This window comes from Myotis daubentonii, chromosome 6 (assembly GCF_963259705.1).
Source record: "Myotis daubentonii chromosome 6, mMyoDau2.1, whole genome shotgun sequence".
Classification (NCBI taxonomy): domain Eukaryota; kingdom Metazoa; phylum Chordata; class Mammalia; order Chiroptera; family Vespertilionidae; genus Myotis; species Myotis daubentonii.
In genome coordinates this window covers 52,793,981-52,818,788 of record NC_081845.1, presented here as the reverse complement: position 1 = coordinate 52,818,788, position 24,808 = coordinate 52,793,981, and the positions used below count along the sequence as shown (strand labels likewise).

Below are 24,808 nucleotides of genomic sequence, written 5' to 3'. Positions count from 1 at the left end.
GGAAAAGGCACCTGATTCTCTGATCATGGCTGGCGGGCAGGGCAAAGGCGGCCCCAGGGCCGCCTTTGCCCTGCCCCCCAGCTCTTAGCTCCCCCCTGGGTTTCCGATCACTGTCAGTGGCAGGGGGCTTCTTCCTGCTTTCCCTTTCGCCTCCCTGCATTGTGCCTACATATGCAAATTAACCACCATCTTGTTGGCAGTTAATTTGCATATAGCCCTGATTAGCCAATGAAAAGGGTAGCTCGTACGCCAATTACCATTTTTCTCTTTTATTAGTGTTGATGTAATATATGATGCCTGGCATGTAGTTAGCATTCAATAATCATTAGCTATTATAAGTAGTAGTTTAATAATCCTGTAATGTATACTTTATTAAATATATTTTATGATGTTTAGAATTTCAGCTTAAAAACTGAAAACCAGTCTCTTAAGAAGAATATTTCAGCACTTATCAAAACTGCTAGAATGGAAATACACCGCAAGGATGAAGAAATTAGTAGCCTTCACCAAAGGTATAATTGAGAGGTTTGGATCTATACATTACATCGGTATTGATATGTGTAACATTTTTAACTTTGCAAAGATATAAAAGTGATGCATTTTATTAAATATGTACGGTTTTACTGTAAGTGACTAATGGTATATTATAATGGTATATTAAAATGACATATATGATTATTATTATTTTTTTTATTATTATTATTTTAATATATTTTATTGATTTTTTACAGAGAGAAAGGGAGAGAGATAGAAAGTTAGAAACATCGATGAGAGAGAAACATCGATCAGCTGCCTCCTGCACATCTCCCACTGGGGATGTGCCCGCAACCCAGGTACATGCCCTTGACCGGAATCGAACCTGGGACCTTTCAGTCCGCAGGCCGACGCTCTATCCACTGAGCCAAACCGGTTTCGGCGACATATATGATTATTAAGTAGAATATTGCCACATACCTCTGAATATATTCAGTTTTCAATATACTGGGATCTTTCTCTGGTATTCTTTACTCCTGAGAAGATGGTTGTATATGTGTTATGGGTCCTTCTAAGCCCCCACTAAATTACTAAAGTATCAAGAGTGCATCTGTGCTCATATCTCTTATCTTATATAATAAAAGGGTAATATGCAAATTGACCCTAACAGCAGAATGACTGGTCACTATGACACACACTGACCACCAGGGGGCAGACATTCAATGTGCTCCCACAGGGGAAGCTCTGCTCAGCCACAAGCCAGGCTGATGGCTGCCAGCACAGCGGTGGTGGCGGGAGCCTCTCCCGCCTCCTCAGCAGCGCTAAGGATGTCCGAATACAGCTTAGGCCTGCTCCCCCTGGCAAGTGGACATCTCCTGGGGGTTCCCGGGCTGCCATATTGATATCTGACTGTCAGCTTAGGCCTATTCCCCTGGGGAGCAGGCCTAAGCCAGCAGGTGGACATCCCCCAAGGAGTCCCGGACTGCGAGAGGGCACAGGCCGGCCTGAGGGACCCCCCTGAGTGCACAACTTTTTGTGCACTGGGACTTTAGTCAGTAGATAACCCTGAAACTATCTCTCAATTGTATATTCTTTTCTCTCTCAAATGGATTCTCTCTCTCTCTCTCTCGTTGGGGCTAATAATCTGATCCAGAGAATTTCGTATCTCTCTTCTCCTTTGTAGTCAAACCCCCAAACAATATATAAACTTTCTTTCTCAATTTCCTATTTCTACTTACTCTCGAACCTAATACATGCTGACTTGTTTCCATTTGTCAATTGAAACAGTTATCATTTGGTTAACACTAACTACCACTAAATACATCAAGTAATTTTGACTTCTCATTTTAACTTATACTCACATGCTCTTTGACATAGTTGACCCTCCTTTCCTGAAATAGTTTTCTCCCTTTGGCTTTCATAATTTTTAGTTTTCTTCCTAAGTTGAGATTTATTCTTCTGTACTTGGCTAAGTTGGAATTCCTCAAAGCTTATCTATGTCTGTCAGTATTTTCTGATGAAGTAATCTTACTCATACTAGGTCATTTCCATTTATATGTAGATTACAACTTTACATCTGTATAAAATTTTAACAATTACCTCATCCAAAGCTGAATTTATGATCAAATCTCTTTCATTGAGCTGAATAGATTTCCTATCATTCATTCTACACATAGAGACCTAGGTTTAGAATGACCATTTAATTTATTGCCCAAACCAGGGCACTTTTGTAAAGACCCTATCTCCAAATAAGATCACATTTTGAAGTGCTGGGATTAGGATTTCAACAAATGAATTTTGAAGGGGTACAGTGCAATCAAACAAGATCCATATAAGTTCTACTCATTGCCTTAGGTTGTATATCTCCTATGTTCTCTTTTGTATAAAAATCTCCTCCTGTTCTCTACACGTAGTACTAATTAGGAGTAGGTTTGTGGAAATTCAGGGAAGTTTTGGAAGGAAGTTCAGGAAGATTGACTTATAAAAAATTAAAATTAGTTATTTACATACTTGTTAAGAAAACAGCTAATTTTCCGAAACATTAATATAAAACTTTAAGACTTAGGATTTTTTAAAAAACGCACAAAACAATAAATACCATTTCCTTAGGAAAGAATGACAACTCCTTATTCTTTTTTTGTGTGCAGTATGTGCTACTTTAAGATGGCTATTGATGCTTTGATTTACTGTGGGATTATATGTAAAACAGGTCATCTCTGTTTTCCCACAGTTTCATCTTCTGTTTCAGTTGGCCTACAGTGAGTGAGGGTAAAAAATCATGTCACTGTTCTAAAAGAAGTGAATTTGTGGTTAGTTTGGGAGTTCTATGCCTGTGGTGAAGAAAGTCTAAAAGACATTGGCAAGTGCTATGATAGAACTGAGACGTTCTCCAGAGCTTGTTTGAAAAGAGAAATGAAAGAGAGTTCCATGGTTTGAAAACTGGCCCATTTAGTTGGAAGCTGGTAACTTCTTACTACTCATGCCTTTATACAAAGTAAAATTAGTGTTTCTAGTATGTGAGCCCCTGACTTTTAAAGTGTATTACATGTGATTAAAATTCAGATGATTAAAAAGCAATAATTTTGGTTTTTTGTTAATTTCTATTTCTTAATAGATTGTCTGAGTTTCCACATTTTCGAAATAATCGTAAAACTGCGAGGACATCAGATATAGTTAAAACAAAAGACTTTACATCCAGACCTCCCCATTTGGATGATTGTGCAAAAACTGATCACAAGGCGAAATGTGATATTTCTAAAGATGGACATCATAGCACTTCACTCCCAAACATCGAAAAGGAAGTAAAACCGCATTTGGAAAAAAAAAGCACTTTGCATTTGCCTTCATCTGTTGAAAAACACTGCACCAATGGCATTTGGCCACGTTCCCATTATCAGGTTGGTGAGAGTAGCTCAAGTGAGGATAATAGAAGAGGGAAGAAAGATAGTGGATATAGCCATTATAGTAGAGGAACTGATAGAATACGAAAAGACTTAAACACTAGCTGTGGTGATGGTGAACCAAGGAACTTAGAGGCCAGTCCAAGGCTACAAGGACGTTCTGAGAAATATGATAAAGGTGAATCAAAGACTGAAAGCAAAAATTCAAAGTTTAAAAGTAACACAGATTTGGATTATAAAAATGAACGCTTTGGCTGTTTCTGGAAGAAAGAGACCTTTAGAGAGAGGTCACATACTCGAGTAGAATCTCAGAGCGATAGAAAACTAGAGAGGCAAAGTGAAAGATCACAAAATATAAATAAAAAAGAACTTAAATCACAAGACAAAGAAGAAAGAAAAGTTGATCAAAAACCCAAATCAGTAGTAAAAGACCAAGATTATTGGCGAAGGTCTGAACGAGTATCATCTCTTCCTCATTCTAAGAATGAAATAAAATCTCATAATTCAAGTAAATACCATCTAGAAGACAAAAGAGACAGGGAAGATGGTAAAAGAGACCGGGGTGTAAGTCATCATAGTTTTCAAGAAGGAAGATGTTCATCCTCCCTTTCAGCCAGTAGAACTCACAAACACATTGACCCCAAGGAAGTTGATGCTGTGCACCAAAGGGGAAATACACCTTTAGAAGCAGAAAGGCATAGAACTGAAGATAAGAGGAAAAGAGAACAAGAAAGCAAAGAAGAAAACAGGTATATGAGAAGTGAAAAAAGAGCATCTACGGGACATTTGCAGAAGACTAACAGAGAAACCAAGCAAACCGCTACTGATTTAAAGAGACAGAATGGACTGAAAAATGATAAAGGTGAAGTCTCTAATAATGATGTTTCTGAATGCACAGATAATAAAGACATTGCAATTAAAGCCGAGAGTGGGCCAAATGAAACAAAAAACAAAGACTTAAAGTTGAGTTTTATGGAAAAATTGAACTTAACTCTTTCTCCTGCTAAAAAGCAGCCTATTCCTCAGAATAATCAGCATAAAATAACCAATACTCCCAAATCCAGTGGCATATGTGATTTAGAGTCCTTGGTACAGGATAAAACAGTGACATGTGTTCCCTCTGTGAGTGAACATATCACAGAGGAAACCAAATCAAAATTATTGGAACCAGAAGATGCTCTTGCAACAGCATCATCTGAACCCAGGACCAGTATTCTGGAAAGGAAAACGGAAGAAGAAAATAGTTTGTTAATTAAATCTGTTGAGAATACTGTGCAGCGTGACTTGCCCATTTGTGGTACAGAGACTTCTTCAGTGCCTGTGGAAACGGAACCAGCAGAGTCTTTGTTTCCTTCAGCAGCAGAAATGGAACAAACCAGTAATTGTACAAGGACAGCAGTACCTGTGGCACTGGACATACTCCAAACAAATGTTTCTCAAAACTTTGGCATGGAATTGGATACCAAGAGAAATGACAGTTTAAATTTGTGTAGTATTTCTGAAGTTACGGAAATGAAGGAGGCTTTTCCAACAAAAGTTGCCAAATCCAATGAAAGCATTTTGCAGCCTTCAATTGAAAAAGCTGACATTTTGCCAGTAGTCCTTTCAGAAGTTGGTAATCCAAAGTTGGAGCCTTCTCTTGTAGAAACACCACTGGTTGAGAGTGAGTCTTGTCATCTGGAGCCTTGTTTACCTGAAGAGACTCTAAAATCTTCTCTTCAGCATACTGAATTAATGGACCACAAAATGGAAATGGGTGAAACAAACTCAGTATATAATGATGAGAATTCGGTTCTGAGCATTGACCTTAATCACCTAAGACCAATTCCAGAAATCATTAGTCCTTTGAGTAGTCCAGTGAGACCTGTAGCAAAAGTACTTAGACTGGAAAGCCCATCTCGAGTTCCATTATATAACAATCATAAAGGTAATAGTTTATATTTTATAACTTAATCTTTTTTTGAGAATGTAAAATGCATAAACAAGATGAAGTGCTTTTTCTTTTTTTGGGGTGGGGGGGGGGGAGAACTCTGGAGGGTAGGGGCAGGAATGAGCTGTGCCCAGCAGATATGGACCTTCTGAGAGCCTGAGAGGAAGTTATATGTCAGAAAGTCAAGTGTCACCGTCAGCAGGGTGGATATGTCTGTGGGGGATTCACTCAGATGTTGTCATACACCTTGCATTGTCACTCTTGTTGGATCTGAAAACAGAGGGATGAGCAAGAGGTAGATGAGGTAGACGAAGGAGAGTCCATTGTACTGGAATGCACATGAAGTCACACTTCCTCTGAGCTCCAGCACCAGGGTGAGGCTCTGGGTAACACAGACACATACGAGGAGGAACTGGATTTTCTGGCATCTGGGCAGGAACTCTGGTTGGCTTTCTTCCAGACAGAGGTGCACGCAGGGATCATTGTTCCTATTCTGGGACCTCCTCAGTAGCAGAGCTGACTGGCAGCCATTTCTGTTTGCTTCGCCCTGCTTTTTCTTTTTTAATAACAACACATTCGGACTTACATTAACTAGATATTGAGCCTTTTGTCTTAATTTAGGTCGTTTTTTAAAACATATACTTTTATTGATTTCAGAGGAAGGGAGAGGGAGAGAGTAATAGAAACATCAATGATGAAAGAGAATCATCAATTGGCTGCCTCTTGCATGCCCCCTACTGAGGATTAAGCCCTCCTAGTTCATAGGTCAACGCTCAACCATTGACCCACACTGGCTGGGCAGTAATTTTTTTTTAATTTTTTTAAATTTATTTTTACTTTTATTTTTTTTAAATTAAATCTTTATTGTTCAGATTATTACAGTTGTTCCTCTTTTTCCCCCCCATAGCCCCCCTCCACCTGTTTCCCACCCCACCCTCTGCCCTTACCGCCCCCCCACTGTCCTCATCCATACGTGTACGCTTTTTGTCCAGTCTCTTCCTGCACCCCTCACACTCCTTCCCTCACCGAGAATAGTCAGTCCACTCCCTTTCTATGCCTCTGATTATATTATATTCACCAGTTTATTCTGTTCATCAGATAATTTATTCACTTGATTTTTAGATTCACTTGTTGATAGATGTGTATTTGTTCATAATTTGTATCTTTACCTTTTTCTTCTTCTTCCTCTTAAAGGATACCTTTCAGCATTTCATATAATACTGGTTTGGTGGTGATGAACTCCTTTAGCCAGGGGTCCTCAAACTACGGCCCACGGGCCACATGCAAATACAAATATTGTGTTTGTTCCCGTTTTGTTTTTTTACTTCAAAATAAGATATGTGCAGTGTGCATAGGAATTTGTTCATAGTTTTTTTTAAACTATAGTCCGGACCTCCAACGGTCTGAGGGACAGTGAACTGGCCCCCTGTTTAAAAAGTTTGAGGACCCCTGCCTTTAGCTTTTCCTTATCTGTGAAGCTCTTTATCTGACCTTCAATTCTGAATGATAGCTTTGCTGGGGAAAGTAATCTTGGTTGTAGGTTCTTGGTAGTCATCACTTTAAATATTTCTTGCGACTCCCGTCTGGCCTTCATAGTCTCTATTGTGAAATCAGCTGACAATCTTATGGGTACTCCCTTGTAGGTAACTAACTGTTTTTCTCTTGCTGCTTTTAAGATTCTTTGTCTTTTGCTCTTGGCATTTTAATTATGATGTGTCTTGGTGTGGTCCTCTTTGGATTCCTTTTGTTTGGGGTTCTCTGCGCTTCCTGGACTTGTAAGTCTATTTCTTTCACCAGGTAGGGGACGTTTTCTGTCATTATTTCTTCAAATAAGTTTTCAATATCTTGCTCTCTCTCTTCTTCTGGCACCCCCATAATTCGGATGTTGGTACGCTTGAAGTTGTCCCAGAGGCTCCTTACACTATCTTCATATTGTTGGATTCTTTTTTCTTTTTGTTTTTCCGGTTGGGTGTTTTTTGCTTCTTCATATTTTAAATCTTTGACTTGATTCTGGCGATCCTCTAGTCTGCTGTTGGAACTCTGTATAATATTCTTTATTTCAGTCAATGTATGCTTAATTTCTAGTTGGTCCTTTTTCATAACCTCGAGGGTCTCACTAGATTTCTTGAAGGTCTCACTAATATCGGCGGTTTCTAGAAAATTCTTTTTTAAAAAATTTATTTATTTATTTTTATTAAATCTTTATTGTTCAGATTATTACAGTTCTTCCTCTTTTTTCCCCCCATAGCTCCCCTCCACCCGGTTCCCACCCCACCCTCCGCCCTCACCGCCCCCCCCCACTGTTCTCATCTATAGGTGCACGATTTTTGTCCAGTCTCTTCCTGCATCCCCGTACCCTTTTCCTCCCCATGAATAGTCAGTCTACTCCCTTTCTATGCCCCTGATTCTATTATATTCACCAGTTTATTCTGTTCATCAGATTATTTATTCACTTGATTTTTAGATTCACTTGATAGATGTGTATTTGTTGTTCATAATTTGTATCTTTACCTTTTTCTTCCTCTTCCTCTTCTTAAAGGATACCTTTCAGCATTTCATATAATACTGGTTTGGTGGTGATGAACTCCTTTAGCTTTTCCTTATCTGTGAAGCTCTTTATCTGACCTTCAATTCTGAATGATAGCTTTGCTGGATAAAGTAATCTTGGTTGTAGGTTCTTGGCATTTATCACTTTGAATATTTCTTGCCACTTCCTTCTGGCCTGCAAAGTTTCTCTTGAGAAATCAGCTGACAGTTGTATGGGCACTCCCTTGTAGGTAACTGACTGTCTTTCTCTTGCTGCTTTTAAGATTCTCTCCTTGTCTTTTGTTCTTGGCATTTTAATTATGATGTGTCCTGGTGTGGTCCTCTTTGGATTCCTTTTGTTTGGGGTTCTCTGCGCTTCCTGGACTTGTAAGTCTATTTCTTTTACCAGGTAGGGGAAGTTTTTTGTCATTATTTCTTCAAATAGGTTTTCAATATGTTGCTCTCTCTCTTCTTCTGGCACCCCTATAATTTGGATGTTGGTACTCTTTAAGCTGTCCCAGAGGTTCCTAACGCTGTCTTCGTATTTTTGGATTCTTTTTTCATTTTGCTTTTCAGGTTGGGTGTTTTTTGTTTCTTCGTATTTCAAATCTTTGACTTGATTCTTGCGATTCTCTAGTCTTCTGTTGGAACTCTGCATAATATCCTTTATTTCAGTCAGTGTATGCTTAATTTCTAGTTGGTCCTTTTTCATAACCTCGAGGGTCTCACTAGATTTCTTGAGGGCCTCACTACATTTATTGGCGGTCTCACCAGTCTTTTTGAGGGTCTTACTAAATTTATCGGCGGTTTCTAGAAAGTTCTTAAAAAACCTTAAAAGTGTGGTTTTGAACTCTATTTCCAGTATTTTGCTTTTCTCCATTTCTGTCATTTGTGTCCTGTTTCTTTGTCTCCACATTTTTTATGTTCCCCTGTGTTGATAGAGTGGCTTTGTGTGCTAGATGTCCTATAGGGCCCAGTGGCTCAGCCTCCCCAATTACCTGAGGTGGACACTCTTGGTGGTGCACCCCTTTGTGGGCTTTGTGCACAGTCTTGTTGTAGCTAAGCCTTGATTGTTGTAGGATCACTGGGAGGAATTGACCTCCAGGCCAATTGGCTGTGAGAATCAGCTGTGTCTTCAGTGGGAGAACTTCTGTGCTGGAGACACCTCTCCGGAGCAAGACTTGCTTCAGTGGGGGTTTGGTGCTCACTGAGTCTGGCCCCTGAGTGTGTCCTTTATGGAACCGAGGAGCTGCAATCTAGATGGTCCCACTCTGACCACCAGGCACACTGGCTCCTGGATCTCTAAGGAGGTGCTAAGCTAGCTTCTTTCTGAGGCTACCCAGCAAGAGCTCAGCTGTGAAGCAATGCACGTTGCCGTGGTACCTGGGGCCAGCTCCAAGTTTATTAGGTAATTTTCAGATTGCAATGGGCCCGGCCTTTCATATGCAAAAGCTGGCGCACAGCTTGGGCGCGGCATGGGTCCCAGGGGATCAACGGGGTAGAGCAAGCAGCTATGGCTGCCCTCAGAGGCCCCACTTCTCAGTGTCCCAGCAATCGCTGCAAGCACCTCCGAGAGAAAGCTGCCCTCGAGTTTCGACCGAAGTCAAACAGTCCAGTTTCTCCCGTATGAGTCTGGGTACCCAGAGACTTGCCCGGAACTGGAGCACAGAGCTTGAGACTCCCTACCGATTGAAAAAGACAACCGTGTCCTCAGCCACCAGCCCTCTTCGCATGCGCCTCCGTACCTCTGTACTTTACTTCCGCACCACAGCTCCTCTGAGTCTCGGTATGCTTTTCTCTTTCCTTCTAGTTTTAGAATTTCCACTCAGCCAGCCTTCCTGTGGTTGTGGATGATGTCCGTTCCGTCTTTTAGTTGTATTCTTGAAGTGGTTGTGCTAAGCAGCAATCTCCGGTGTTTACCTATGCCGCCATCTTGGTTTTTTTCTCTAGAAAGTTCTTGAAAAACTTTGTAAGTGTGGTTTTGAATGCTATATTCAGTAGTTTGCTTTCCTCCATTTCTGTCATTTGTGACCTGTTTTTTTTTGTCTCCCCATTTTTTATGCTTCTCTATGTTGATAGAGTGGCTTTGTGTGCTAGGTGTCCTATAGGGCCAAGTGGCTCAGCCTCCCCAATTACCTGAGGTGGACACTCTTGGTGCACCCCCTTGTGGGTTTTGTGCACAGTGTTGTTGTAGTTAAGCGTTGATTGTTGTAGGTATCACTGGGAGGAATTGACCTCCAGGCCATTTGGCTGTGAGAATCAGCTGTGTCTGCAGTGGGAGACCTTCTGTGCTGGAGACACTCTTCAGGGGCAATACTTGCTTCAGTATGGCTTTGGTGCTCCCTGAGTCTACCCCCTGAGTTGTGTCCCTTATGGATCTGAGGAGTTGTAATCTGGATGGTCCCACTCTGACCACCGGGTACACTGGCACTTGGATCTCTAAGGAGGTGCTAATTTAGCCTCTGCTTGAGGCTACCCAGGAGGAGCTATGGAGAGATCTGCAGGTTCCTCTTCTTTGTTTGGGGTTTGGAGGTTCCCAGATGAGGCCCACCTGTGAAGCAATGCAAGCTTCTGTGTGGCCTTGGGCCTTCTTTTGGAAGTTCTGGGTCTCTCTGATGCAGCTGCAGTTTGTTAGGTAATTTTTAAATTGCAAAGGGCCAGGCCTTTCATATGCAAAAGCCTCTGTGCACAGCTTGGGTGGGGCGGGGGTCTTAGGGGATTGATAGGGGGGAGGAAGCAGCTATGGCTGCTCCTTAGTCCTACCCTAAGAGGCCCCGCGTCTCAGTGTTCTGGTAATCACTGCAAGCACCTCTGAGAGAAAGCTGCCCTCTAGTTCCCACCGATGCCAGACAGTCCAGTTTCTCCCTGTATGAGTCTGCGTCCCCAGAGACTGGCCCGGAACTGGAATTCAGAGCAGTCGGGAGCTTGAGACTCCCTCCCTATTGAAAAAGACAACCGTGTCCTCAGATGCTAGCCCTTTCCACGTGTGCCTCTGTACCTTTGCACTTTACTTCCGTACCTCCTCTGAGTCTCTGTGCTTTTCTCTTTCCTTCTAGTTGTAGAATTTCCACTCAGCTGGCCTTCCTGTGCTTCTGGATGATGTCCATTTTGTCTTTTAGTTGTATTTTTGAAGTGGTTGTGCGAGGCAGCAATTTCTAGTGTTTACCTATGCTGCCATCTTGGTTTCTCTCAGTAATTTAAAAAAAAAAAATTTTTTTTAAAATATATTTTATTGATTTTTTTACAGAGAGGAAGGGAGAGGGATAGAGAGTTTGAAACATTGATGAGAAAGAAACTTTGACCAGCTGCCTCCTGCACACCCCCTACTGGGGATGTGCCCGCAACTAAGGCACACGCCCTTGACTGGAATTGAACCTGGGACCTTTCAGTCCGCAGGCCAACGCTCTATCCACTGAGCCAAACCGGTTTGGCTAAAAATTTTTTATTGATTAAGTTATTACATATGTGTCTTTATCCCCACGATACCCCCCCCCCCCATCTCCCCCAGTAATTCTTATTTCTACAAAAAAAAGTAGTGGAAGGACAGATTATTTCAAATATTATTTGCTTGCTTGCTTTCAGATCTATTTTTTATCTTTAATTTTTAGGGAGAGTGGAAGAGAGAGGGAAAGACAGAGAAACATTGATGTGAAAGAAACACAATTGATTGGTTGCCTCAACCAGGGCCTGGGCTGGGGAGGAGATTGCAACCGAGGTATGTGCCCTTGACTGGAATCAAACCCAGGACCTTTTGGTCCTCAGGCCAGTGCTCTATTCACTGAACCAAACTGGCTAGTACCAGATCAGTTTTTATTGTTCAAAAGCCATCATCAGATGACATAGAATAGGTGATGCTGCTAACTTGAAGTAAAGATACCTGAACAGTAGATTGATGGTTCTCATAAAAACCAATCTATTACTGTTGTCAGACACTTGAATACCTTCTGAGTACAGTAAAGACCAATGATATGAGTAAGTGTTAGGCATTAACATTCTGTAAAAAAAGGTATTAAAATAATGAAATGCTTCAGTATTTATTTTTATTTGGTTATATTTAGTATAGAAATATCAAATGACTATGATTCTAAGGGTCATGTGATTATCATATACTTTTCTCTTCCACAGATGTTTTTCCACCAAATTCAGCTCATTCCACCTCCAAGAGTCAGTCTGATCTCAACAAGGAAAATCAAAAGCCTATTTGCAAGTCTGACAAATTTACAGAGGCAGACTCTCATAAGAATTCATCTTTAGTTGAATTAGAAGAAGGAGAAATTATAAGCGACAGTGAAAACTCTAAACTACAAAATAGTTTTGAAGAAATTGCCAAACCTAGAGCTTCTACTGAAGGGCAGAACAGAAAAACTAGTCCAGGAAATAAGAAAAGTACTGTGCATTTGGATAAAGACAAAAGGAAAACATCTATGAAAGTTCAGCAGACCAAAAGGAATTGGAATAAGAGACAGAGTGAATCTAGCAGGGCTTCAAAAACAGAGAAAAAAGATAAGACAATGAGCACCTCCGTTCTGGAAAAAATAGTTCCAATTATTGCTGTACCTTCTTCTGTACCAGAGGTTATGCACATGTTACGAATGATAAGAAAACATGTAAGGAAAAACTACATGAAATTCAAGATTAAATTTCCATTAAAACAATTTCATAGAATTATTGAGTCAGCAATTTTGAGTTTTACATCACTCATTAAACACCTTGACTTATCCAAAATCTCTAAGTCAGTGACTACTTTACAGAAGAATCTTTGTGATGTTATAGAATCCAAACTTAAGCAAGTTAAAAAGAATGGCATAGTGGATAGGTTATTTGAACAACAACTACCAGATATGAAAAAGAAAGCATGGAAATTTGTAGATGAACAACTTGATCATTTATTTACAAAGCTTAAAAAAATCTTAATAAAGTTTTGTGGTTTCACAAACTTTGGCAGTGACAGTGATGAAGGGAAATTGGACAAAAGTAAAGAAAAACTACAATATTCAAATTGTCAGAAGGGGAATATGGTCAACTCCAGGAAAGAAATGCTGAAAGAGAAATCCTCAAAATCAGAAGATTCTATTTATTCCAGGTATTCACTAGGATGTAAAAAATCTGAGGACAAACATCAAGACCAAAATAACTCTCAAATTAACACATTAAAGAATGACTTTAAAAAAAGCTTTAACACTTGCTTTGATAATAATATTAAATGCCCTCAGTCTGAAGAGCACTCCTTGGAACTGAACTGTCCGAGCACCCCAAAGCCAGGAAAAATGGAAGGTACCACCATAGAGGATACACAGACATCCCAGCATGCAGCTTTGAAGCCAGAACGCTGTTTTGAGATTCTTACTGAACAGCAAGCATCTAGCCTCACTTTTAATTTAGTGAGTGATGCACAGATGGGTGAGATATTTAAAAGTTTGTTGCAAGGTTCTGATCTTTTGGAAAACAGTGTTAACGGTAATGAAAAAAGTGAGTGGGAGTTAAAGACTCCAGAGAAACAGCTGTTAGAGAGTCTTAAGTGTGAATCTATACCAGCTTGTACAACAGAAGAGCTAGTTTCAGGGGTGGTTTCTCCATGTCCTAAAATGATTAGTGATGATAATTGGTCATTATTATCATCTGAGAAAGGCCCATCTCTGTCTTCAGGGCTTTCGTTGCCAGTTCATCCTGATGTGTTGGATGAAAGTTGTATGTTTGAAGTGTCCACTAACATAGCTTTAAGTAAAGATAATGTATGCAGTTCAGAAAGGAGCAAGCCCTGCATTTCTTCCATCCTGCTTGAAGATTTAGCAGTATCTTTAACAGTACCATCACCTCTGAAGTCAGATGGTCATCTCAGTTTTTTAAAGCCTGAAGTTTTGTCTAGTTCAACTCCTGAGGAGGTTATTAGTGCCCATTTTAGTGAAGACGCCTTACTTGAGGAAGAGGATGCATCGGAACAAGATATTCACTTAGCTCTGGAGTCTGATAATTCAAGCAGTAAATCAAGTTGTTCTTCATCATGGACAAGTCGGTCTGTTGCTCCAGGCTTTCAGTACCACCCTAATCTACCCATGCATGCTGTCATAATGGAAAAGTCCAATGATCATTTCATTGTGAAAATACGGCATGCAGCACCACCTACTCCCTCCAGTCTTCTACAGAATATGGTGGCTGGTGAGTCAGTGACATCTTTGCCCAGAGTGGGAAAGGAAACTGATGAAGCAGCAGAGAAGGAATGTATTTCGTGTCAGAACACAGTTTTTAAATCTGTGGAAGAATTGAAACATTCCAATGAAAATGTTGACAGCAGTAAATCAGCTCACGAAGAACAGGGCTGTATGATACAAACACAGGTTCCTGATATATATGAATTCCTTAAAGATGCTTCTGGTAAAGTGGATCATAGTAATGAAGTGGCTGATCAGTGCTTCAAGTTGCATCAAGTATGGGAACCAAAAGTGCCTGAAAGCATTGCAGGATTGCCTGCCATGGAAGAAATTCCACATTCTGTCGAGGGTCATCTTCCAAACACATATATAGACCTCACAAAAGATCCAGTCACTGAGACTAAAAACTTGGGGGAATTCATAGAAGTAGGAGTTTTAAACATTAATCAGTTGGGATGTTCTGGTAGCAATTTGGATCAAAGTGCTCAGATATTAGACAGTGTGCAGCCTGATACTGTAGATGCTTTTATTGATTTGACGCAGGGTGTTTCAAATGAGAGTAAAAGTGAAGATAACCATCCTGCTTTAGCTGTTGGACACTTGGGGTGTGAGGTGTTTTGTGTAGATGAAGGTAACTGTAAGGAAAAAAAGGTGCAAGTGGCAAATGAATCTTTGGAATGCATGGTTGTGGAAAGCTGTATTGATTTGACCTCCGACTCTCCCAGTTCATGTGAAATAAAAAAGGATGATTTAAAATCGGAACCGGAATCAAATTCTGATAATTTAGAGTTGCCTGTGGCTTTGGATAATGCTCACAAAAAGAGGAAAAAACTTTCTAATCTAAATCATTCTTGTCAGAAAAAACAGAGAAAGGAAACAGACTTAATCAGTAAGGAAAGGACCAAGAAAATTACCCAAAATTCTGGTGAGAATGGAGAAGCTCACCAAAAGAAAGCCAGTAAGAAAAAGGCCCCTACAGTGATGAAAGATCCCTCATCATTAAAGGCAAGCCCCAGGATTAAGGACCACCCATCAGCAGCATCTGGCACTTCTGTAAACCTTTCTGCAAAGAATATTATTAAAAAGAAAGGAGAAATTGTAGTTTCATGGACAAGGTAAGGATCTTATGAGACATTTTTTAATTTTTTTAATATGGAAGGCTTCATGAATTTGCATGTCGTCCTAGCAAAGGGGCCATGCTAATCTTCTCTGTATTGTTCCAATTTTAGTGTATGTGCTGCCAAATCAAGCACTTATGAGAAATTTAAATCAACAGGAAACTTTGAGAAGCCAGAAATCTATACTGTCATGTCATAGTTCTATCCCATCCTAAAATAAGGAAAGTGATGACTTCAAAAGTAGTCAAAGTTAATAGAGAATACATTCTAGGGCAGCCGTGGGCAAACTACGGCCCGCGGGCCGGATCTAGCCCGTTTGAAATGAATAAAACTATTGAAAAAAAAGACCGTACCCTTTTATGTAATGATATTTACTTTGAATTTGTATTAGTTCACACAAACACTCCATCCATGCTTTTGTTCCAGCCCTCCGGTCCAGTTTAAGAACCCATTGTGGCCCTTGAGTCAAAAAGTTTGCCCACCCCTGTTCTAGGGTATAATTTATAGCAGTAGCTCTTAACCAGGGATGTGCATTAGCACCATGGATAGAACTTTTCATTGTGTTTTGACCTAACTGTTAATTTAAAAAAATGATTGTAAAGAACTGGTATCACATTTTAGAAAGGAAGAATGATGGGTGGGGTGATGAAATAGAGCAAAAAGTGTGAGCATTTATAATTTGAGCATTTCCCTAAATTAAGAGTTTCAAAAAAGTTTATAAACAGATTGTACTTTTGACTTTTATGTGAACTGTTTGAGAAATGCTGACTTCAAGACCCCATTTCAGACATAAGGGTAGCCACAGTTGTAAACCATTGCACTAGAGCGGGGGTGGAGAACGTCTGTGAAATCATTTGGTCTGGCCCTGCCAAGGCATTAGGGGCAAGTTAATTAAGTGTTTGACCAAATATAGCAGGCTAATTTTTAAGTGGATAATTTTGTATGGCCCATGAATGATGTTTATAAATATCCAAATAGCCTTTGGCAGAAAAAAGTTCCCCACCCCTGCACTAGAGGTTCATGATCTGCAGGCTTAACTAGAGTGCATAATGAGGGAAGCTGAATTTTGAAATTGGTCATTATTTTATTAATACCATAGTCATCTATGCCTTAATTTCTGGTAACTTGGAGATGACACAGTAAAATCTTAGAGATTGTAATAATACATATTGGTTCTGCCCATGTACAAAAAGCGGAGGCCTGGGAATTGGAAGATTTGGATTCTATTTTACTTTCGTTCTTTTGCTTATTAAGTCTGTCATCATGTTTGACCCTAATTTTTAAGGTACTGTATACATTAAAGGTAGAATTTTTAAAAATCTATCCTTTTGTCATTAGAATAATAAATGAGTATGTTAGTTTTAGAAAATTTTAGAAATATGTATGTGCTTACAGATTATTGTCAATGTTTTGATATACACACTTTTTCTTCTATGGGTTTTAATAAAAATGTCACCTCCTATTGATGGACATTAAGACAGTGGAATTTTTGATACCTTTCTGCTTTAATCTACAAAAGATAAGTAACATTTTCTCCCTATAGAAATGATGACCGGGAAATTTTATTGGAGTGTCAGAAAAGCGGGCCGTCAATAGAAACATTTTCTTATGTAGCTGCCAAGTTGAATAAAAATTCATCTCAGGTAACTTCCCAATTTTTACATCTCTTTTTCCACAGATGTTACTACTTAAATACTTAGATTTCATTTTAACATTTAAAATATGTAGATACTTATTGGCCAACTTCTTTAAAAGTATGGCTTTTTATGTTGGACTGTTAAAAACTTGGTGATTGTGGCAGAACAATCCTAATTTATTTTTCTGTTGTCTTACATTTACTTATTTTGATCTTAAACAATTTTGTAATGTTTATTGTTTAAGAAAGTTTAATATTGATTCTTGAATTGGGGTAGTGAACACACAGTATGATACACAGATGATGTATAATAGAATTGTACACCTGAAACCTATATAATTTTATTAATATCACCCAATAAATTGAATTTAAAAAAGAAAGATTAATATTGAAAGTTAAACTAGCAATCACCTTTAGTATGAAGATATTTTATTTTTCCAGACATTACTTCGTCTCTTTATTATTGACAGTAACTTTCTTTAAATGTTTTGTGGAAGTAGTCATAAAAAAAGATCTCACTGTAATACTTATAATTAATACTCATTTTTTACTTTTCAGGTCTCAGAAAGATTCCAGCAACTATTGAAGCTCTTTGAAAAGTCAAAATGCAGGTAGTTAATGGTTATACTAAAGAAGATTAGTAAAATAAATGTTTGATACTGTAACTCTGCAGTTAATGGCCTTTAGCCATCAAAGATGTGAGTAGTGGGTAAGAGACATCCAGTTGGGGTCCTGCTTCAGTCAGAGGCTGGAGGATGATTGCTTGTGCAGGCTTCTAAGGTCACCAAACCCACAGGATGTGCTCAGAGTTGCATTTCAGATCTGCGTGGCATTCCTCCTTAACCTTCCAACTGCTGATGAGTCTAAAGTGGGAGGGAATCCATTTGATTAATAACAATTTTTAATATTTTAAAATATAAAACATATACTTGGAATCCATTGTCATCCTAATAGATGACATGATTTACTATGTTAAATTATTAATAATGTTCACAGACTTGTTTCCTCAGTTTCCCCCCACCCCTCTCAGTTTTTTTTAAAGCCATTTTTGTACAGGTTTATTAAGGCAACAATGTTTTTCAGCAGGATTTTCCTGTAAGACCTGAATCAGCTGCTTAAATATTTGGACTTTATAGAAGAAAAATTATAAAGATATTTAAGATATCATTTTTTCAGTTGATTTGTAGTCATGATTATTTAAATGCAAAACACCCAATTTTAAATTAAGTTCAGATTAGATTAAATCAGAATAGAAACCATATTTGGCCATAGACCTTAATGTGAAAGGTTCTCGGTATATTTGAGTTATGAATCTGTTTCTAGACCTGATGTAAATTACTGTCTTTAGAAACTGATAATTTCTCTCAAAGCAACTAGTTTGCTGTTGGGATCTTCAGAAGATGTTTAGTAGTTTATTGTGAAGTTAAAATTATATTTATATAATTCAGAATGTGAAATTTAATAATGGGTAAGTTGAAGGAAGAGCTTGTTCTAAAGAACCTTTAAAAATAGTTGAAGGCAGTGATGGCGAATCTTTTGAGCTCGGCGTGTCAGCATTTTGAAAAACCCTAACTTAGCTCTGGTGCCGTGTCACATATAGAAATTTTTTGATATTTGCAACCATAGTATAAAAAATATTTATATTTTTGATATTTATTTTATATATTTAAATGCCATTTAACAAAGAAAAATCAACCAAAAAAATGAGTTCGTGTGTCATAGGTTCGCCATCACTGGTTTAAGGCGACAATGACGTGGTTATTTTTCAGATTTACTGTGCTTTAAAATTTTCACCACCTTTAAGAAATTAAATTGAGTTTTTTGTTTTACCTGAATATTTTCTTAAAATATGACTTCTGTTCTCTTGAGAAAATAATGTACATTTATGGAAGAATTAACTTGTATCTGGAAGTGATGCTAATAATTTGAAAATTTCCAAATTCCATTGTAAATCTTTTATTGGATTTGATACTTGAGATTTTATTTGCTTGCATGATAGCATAATGTGTTGCTTCATTCCTAGTTTGTCTTTTTTTTTTTTTTTTAATATATTTTATTGATTTTTTACAGAGAGGAAGGGAGAAAGATAGAAACATCAATCAGCTGCCTCCTGCACATCTCCTACTGGGGATGTGCCCGCAACCCAGGTACATGCCCTTGACCAGAATCGAACCTGGGACCTTTCAGTACGCAAGCCGACGCTCTATCCACTGAGCCAAACCGGTTTCGGCCCTAGTTTGTCTCTTAACTGATTTTTCCCTCCAAGTACTATAGTCTCATTAAATTCTTTTCAAAATCAGAGTATAATGATAAGGTTTCCAAACTGATTCTGTAAAAAGCTAGTTTTAAACATCAGAATTATCTAAGTAGAACTCATTTAAAAGAACAACACTTATGAAATGGTCATATCATAAGAATAGAATCATAACTTTAGCTTTTTCTTACAGATAGTTGCTGAATTCCTTGGAGCCTCAATTGATACTGCATACTACACAGAAGCTTGGAATTCCTCATGTTTTAAATGGGGATGTAGAGGGCAGTTTTATGACATGGATTACTAGATTATCTACATTTGTTATTAATTGCTGACTCTTTACTCTCAAGTCAGCTTGTTCCAGTCATCAGTATGATTTGCTTGTCTCTTATTAGTCAAGAAACTTATTTTTAAACAGGTTACAATTTGTTATTAAGATAAAAGCAACAACAATATAATATTGAAACCTTAATTTTGATATTTCAAAAAAATGAGTTTTTTTTCTAGATTTTTAAAAATAGTTTTGTAGCATTTTTAAATTAACCATTAATTAGTTTGTTTTCATATATTTTTATTTGCTTTTCTAATGACCTCTCATTTTGGTAAATTGTAAAGTAATTTAAATAGTGTATCTGTAAATATGTATACTTAAAATGATGTAAAATACTTTGTGTGTGTGTATCTGTGTTTGTGTGTATATACACTTAGAAGGCTTAGCCTAGCCAAGGAATTTTTTTTTTATCTGTATAAAATTTTTGTACAAAGGTTGCTTTCAATACCAGTAATGTATAAATAAAACCATGTAAAGTTCTGTTATATTTTGATTAGAATGTTGTTTTTTAAATGTATTTAGATAATAATTAAAAGAAAAAAAGGTAAAACTCACGGTGGACACGGGAGGCTATTGTGAAGTTGTTTTGGTGATGGTGCAGATGGCTGAATGTCTGTGCATGGATTAATTGGAGAAAACTGGTTGCCTTTGCCTGCTTTCTCACAGCAGGTACTAGCAGACTGAAGCAGACCTCTGGACAGGTGTCCTCAGCTAAAATCAGGGCAGTACAGAAGCTCTTGGGAGTCAAGATTTGGGGAAAGCAGGTAAGGATTGACTAGATTGTGCATTATTTGTTCGCTCTTCCCCCTCCAGATTCATAGGACTGGGGGTCATTATCTAGGCTCAAGACTCTGGACGTGCCTTAGGAAATTGCCATTTCTCCTATGGTGTGAAGGGGAAACCCTGCTTGGTAGATAACAAAATGAAATAACTAACTGGTTTTTGTAGTGCCTGCCGTATTGCCTATCTTCTTCCCTCTCTTTGAACTTCCAACATGGCCTAGAGCAGTGATCGGCAAACTCATTAGTCAACAGAGCCAAATAGCAACAGTACAACAATTGAAATTTCTTTTGAGAGCCAAATTTAAACTTAAACCATATAGGTAGGTACATTGTTATTAACTTAATTAGGGTACTCCTAAGGCTTAGGAAGAGCCACACTCTAGGGGCCAAAAAGCTACATGTGGCTCGTGAGCCATAGTTTACCGACCACGGGCCTAGAGGGTTGGCCCTCAGTTCTTCCCCAGTGCCTACTGTCACTCAGAAGAGCCCATACCACCAGGTTAAATGAGTTCACAAGCCAAAGTAAAGTGATAATTAAGAGATGCCACTGGTTCAAAGAAAAACAGCAAACAAGACCCCAGAAATTAAAAATAAAGCCAATAAACATCAAAAGAAAAGCAGATTTTAGTAATGGGATACAAATATAAGAAATAATAAACCAGGTATAAATATATGAAAACATAATATTTAAATAAAGAACATAACAAAATGGAGTAAAAGTAGAATGGATGTAGCTGAAGAATGAATTAGTGAATTTGAAAATCATATTGAGAAACTTTTAGAAGAAGAAAAAAAGTACACAAACAAAACCAAATAGTAAATATGAATGCAGATTTAAGTGAGGTGAAGGATAGAGGATGTGCCAGTATTAGAGTAACAAAAGAAGACCAGAAGAGGAAAAAAGATCGAAGGGCCAGAGAGTCAAATGAGATAGAGAAGGAAGTACCCACATCTAGACACGTAGTGAAAGGAAGTTTCACCCTGGCTGGTGTGGCTCAGTTAACGTTGGAGCGACATTCCATACATTAGAAGGTGGCAGGTTTGATTTCTTGATCAGGGCACATAACCAGGTTGTAGGGCTCAATCTCTCGTCGGGGTGTATGTGGGCTGCCACTGACTGGTGTTTCCTTCCTTTCTCTGGAATCAATTAAAAAATATTCTTAAAGATTTTTCAATTTTTAAAAAACATCCAATTTGAACAAGTCTCATTTGTTGTAAACACTATTCCAAACCCATTGCTCTTTAATGCCACCTTGCCAACAGATTGGGTGACCATATATGTGTAGGTTTCTGGAATCTGTGTTTTGTTTATTGGCCTGTTTGTGTAATCATGCACCCATGTTATCACTCTTAATTACTGTAGCTTTCTATGTCTTGATATCCAGGAGACAGTAGTGGCAGTAGATCTCATCCTTTAGTGTGCTAGTTTCTGCTGAGACTGGGATGAGACAGCGGGGGAGCCCCTTCTCTTTCCCAGCAGCAGTGCAGTGCCAGAATTACTTCCCTCATCAGGACATTTCAGGTTATTGCTGAGAGGTTATGGGAGAGTCTCCTACTCTGTGCTCCTGTCACTTTCAGATTCTCTACTGAAAAAGAAGTAAATTTTCCTGAGCTGTCTGTTGCAGCCTAATAGAAGATTGCTAGAACACACAACCTACATACAGATGCAGCCCACACCTCAGTGGTCTAAAATTGCTTAATTTCTTTTTGAGATATTTCTTCTTTCAGTATAGCATGATTTGCAAGAACACTTCGGGTTTGACTGTCACTCCATTATTGGGTGTTCACATTTGATGAAGCTAGACTCACCCTGAGCAGCTATTGATGAAATCAGACACCACCCATCGATTTGTGACATCGATTCCCAGAGCAATTAATCGTCTGAAAGAAATGCACTCACTCAAATCACTGTAATTGTTCACAAATGAAAAAGGAAAATTCTCATTTGTTTCACTTTTCATTTCCAAATATCTTACACCAGCAATGGCTGCAGCATAGTGTCAATTAGAAAAATATTACAAGAGAATTGCAAAGCACGAAACAACATTTTGACCTTGGGAGAGGACTAGGTTAGACTCCATTGATTAAAATCACTGTGCTCATTCTGGATTGGGCCCCACAGCCAGCTGATCAGAGCCTTTATATTGGCAACCAGCCTCAGTTCCCTAATTAGCCAGACATGGTCCAACTTGAAGGTTCTTTGATCCCATTCATTATTACTTTGCCCACCTTATAAGGTAAGTGGTCGATAAGTGGATTTTCTTGGTTATGAGAAATATAGGAAATTCCTGTGGGGAAGATCTGAAAATTTAGGAAAGGAACACCAGCTTTTTACAAAGGAGATGCTAAATTAACATTTGATAGTGAAAGAAAAGTCAACAATATTTCTAGGGCCTGTAGCCATTTAATGGTAAAAAGTAGTTATTTTTAGGAAACAGGAATATTTGTCTAAGGAATCTGACTTTTGCATGCCAGAATGTATGATTGTATTTCTGGTTTTCATGTTGGCCTAATTTTCTTTTATTTGCTATTTTAAAAGTAATAATTTCCAGTTTTTAAGGATATCGTGGCAAAAAGAAGCATTAAATAGTTTAGGATGGTCACACAGAATATTAAATGAATTAGTTTTTCCACCTTAGGTTTTTTTTGGTTAGTTTTTTGTTGTTTTTGTAGTTGTTAATCCTCACCTGAGGATATTTTTCCCATTGATTTTTAGAGAGACTGAAAGGGAGAGGGGAGGGGGGAGGGAGAGGAAGAAATATTGTTGCTACGGAGACGTTGATTGGTTGCATCCTACACACGTGCCAACTAGGCACAGATCAAACCTACAATCTAGGTATGTGCCTTTGACTGGAAATTGAACCTGAGACCCTGTGGTGCACGGGCTGGTGTGCCAACCACTGAGCACACTGGCCAGGGCTAGGACTTTTATATAAAACTAAAGGCCTGGTGCATGGATTCGTGCACTGGTGGGGTCCCTCGGCCTGGCCCCTGGGGATCAGGCCGAAACTGGCCTGGTGCACAGATTCATCCAGGGTGTGTCCAGCCCCGATTGGCCAAACCCCAGCAGCAAGCTAACCTACCAGTCGGAGCGTCTGCCCCGTGGTGGTCAAGTGTGCATCGTAGTGACTGGTCAAATGGTCGAATGAAGGATTGGACACTTAGCATATTAGGCTTTTATTATGTAGGATAGAAGTTCTATATTTTTATGTGTTAAAGGTATTATTTTTTAATAAAGAATAATGGCCAGAAAAATTTAAATGGATGATTAAGAAAGGATAGAACTTAGCAAATTGTTGCTTCAGTTAATGAGGTATAAGTCCAAGATTTTAAAGTTTTTATTTGGGGTATTATAATTTTTGAATTTGAAACAACTTACAAGTACATAGAGTAAAATATAAAACTCATTAATACCCCTTTCAAATTCTGAGAGAATCTGTTTTTTAATTTTATTTTAGAAATTGTTTAAACATGTATGCACATACAGGCATAAATTTACATAAATGTACACACTGGGTAAAAATCAGTCATGCTTCCCGAGAAGCATCTTTTTCTTTTTGCCTCTCTCTTCCTCCTCCAAACTTCCCCCTTGCTAACCACCTCCTACAGGCCACCAGTAACCTATATTAACTTCCCAGTGTGTGTCCTTCTGTTCTTTTTCCTCCATGCTCATAATCACATACCTATACATCTCATATACAAATGCATATATATATTTTTGTATGATTTTATTTTACTCAGTGATATACAGTCTTACATTGCATCTGAGGATCAATGATTTGGAGAGGCTTGGCATCTTTATGGATAGTAATTGTGTTCTGAATCCCTGAGTATAGTATATCCTACCATTAATTTATTTAAACAGTGGTGTGTGTATGTGTGTGTGTGTGTGTGTGTGTGTGTGTGTGTGTGTGTGTGTGTGTGTGTGTATACTTGGCGTTGTCAACTGTTCTCTCCTGGAAACTGTCCTGCTTTGGTTTCAGTGACATGACCCTCATGTTTTCCCCTTTTTTCTCTTGCTATTTTTCTTTCTTGTCCCCAAGTGATCTCATCTACCTATTCAATGATTATTCACAAATGCTTAAATTTTTATCTCTAGTTTGTATCGTTTTATTGTTCTCTAGACTCAAATGCTTTCTGGACATCTCTACTTAAAATTTTTTTAAATTTTTATTTTACAATTATAGTTGACATTCAATATTATTATTTTTTTAAAAATATATTTTATTGATCTTAGAGAGGAAGGGAGAGGGAGAGAGAGATAGAAACATCAATGATGAGAGAGAATCATTGATCGGCTGCCTCCTGCATGCCCCCTACTGGGGATCGAGCCTGCAGCCCAGGCATGTGCCCTTGGCCGGAATTGAACCTGGGACCCTTCAGTCCGCAGGCCAACGCTCTACCCATTGAGACAAACCAGCTAGGGCTCAATGTTATTTTATATTGGAGGCCTGGTGCATGGATTCATGCACATGTGGGGTCCGGCCGGCCTGCCCCGATGGGGGCCCATTGGGCTGGGCCGGCTGGAGGTAGGGGCTGTGGGCAGTTGGCTTGCCAGCTCTGCCCCCAATCTGGGTGTTGGGGGCCGATCGGGTGCTGGGCCAGCCCGAGAGGGGGTGGCGCCTGATCAGGGCCTGGATCAGGCTGGTTGGCTGCCGCAGTGTGTGTCATAGCCACTGGTCATTCCAGTTGTTCTGGTTATTCCCGT

General features: G+C 38.9%; 1 protein-coding gene and 1 non-coding gene across 11 annotated transcripts in view; one reads left to right on the top strand and one right to left on the bottom strand.

Annotated features, from left to right (window-relative positions):
- CASP8AP2 (caspase 8 associated protein 2) overlaps window positions 1-19,831 on the top strand; it is a 35,934-nt gene extending 16,103 nt beyond the window's left edge. For 4 of the 10 annotated variants that reach the window (XM_059700960.1, XM_059700957.1, XM_059700956.1 and 1 more), the window contains exons 5-10: window positions 397-512; window positions 3,089-5,301; window positions 11,956-15,094; window positions 16,641-16,740; window positions 17,292-17,344; window positions 19,181-19,831. In XM_059700960.1, the coding sequence (XP_059556943.1) occupies window positions 397-512; window positions 3,089-5,301; window positions 11,956-15,094; window positions 16,641-16,740; window positions 17,292-17,344; window positions 19,181-19,184 (5,625 nt within the window). In that variant the 3' untranslated portion in view covers window positions 19,185-19,831. Of the gene's footprint in view, window positions 1-396; window positions 513-3,088; window positions 5,302-11,955; window positions 15,095-16,640; window positions 16,741-17,291; window positions 17,349-19,180 lie in introns of those variants that run through there. The other 6 variants (XM_059700953.1, XM_059700954.1, XM_059700961.1 and 3 more) reach the window with 2 other exon arrangements.
- On the bottom strand, window positions 15,126-15,232 carry LOC132237748 (U6 spliceosomal RNA). The gene has a single exon (XR_009453591.1). It is a non-coding gene; the product is annotated as a U6 spliceosomal RNA (small nuclear RNA).
- Window positions 19,832-24,808: the final 4,977 nt, after the last annotated feature.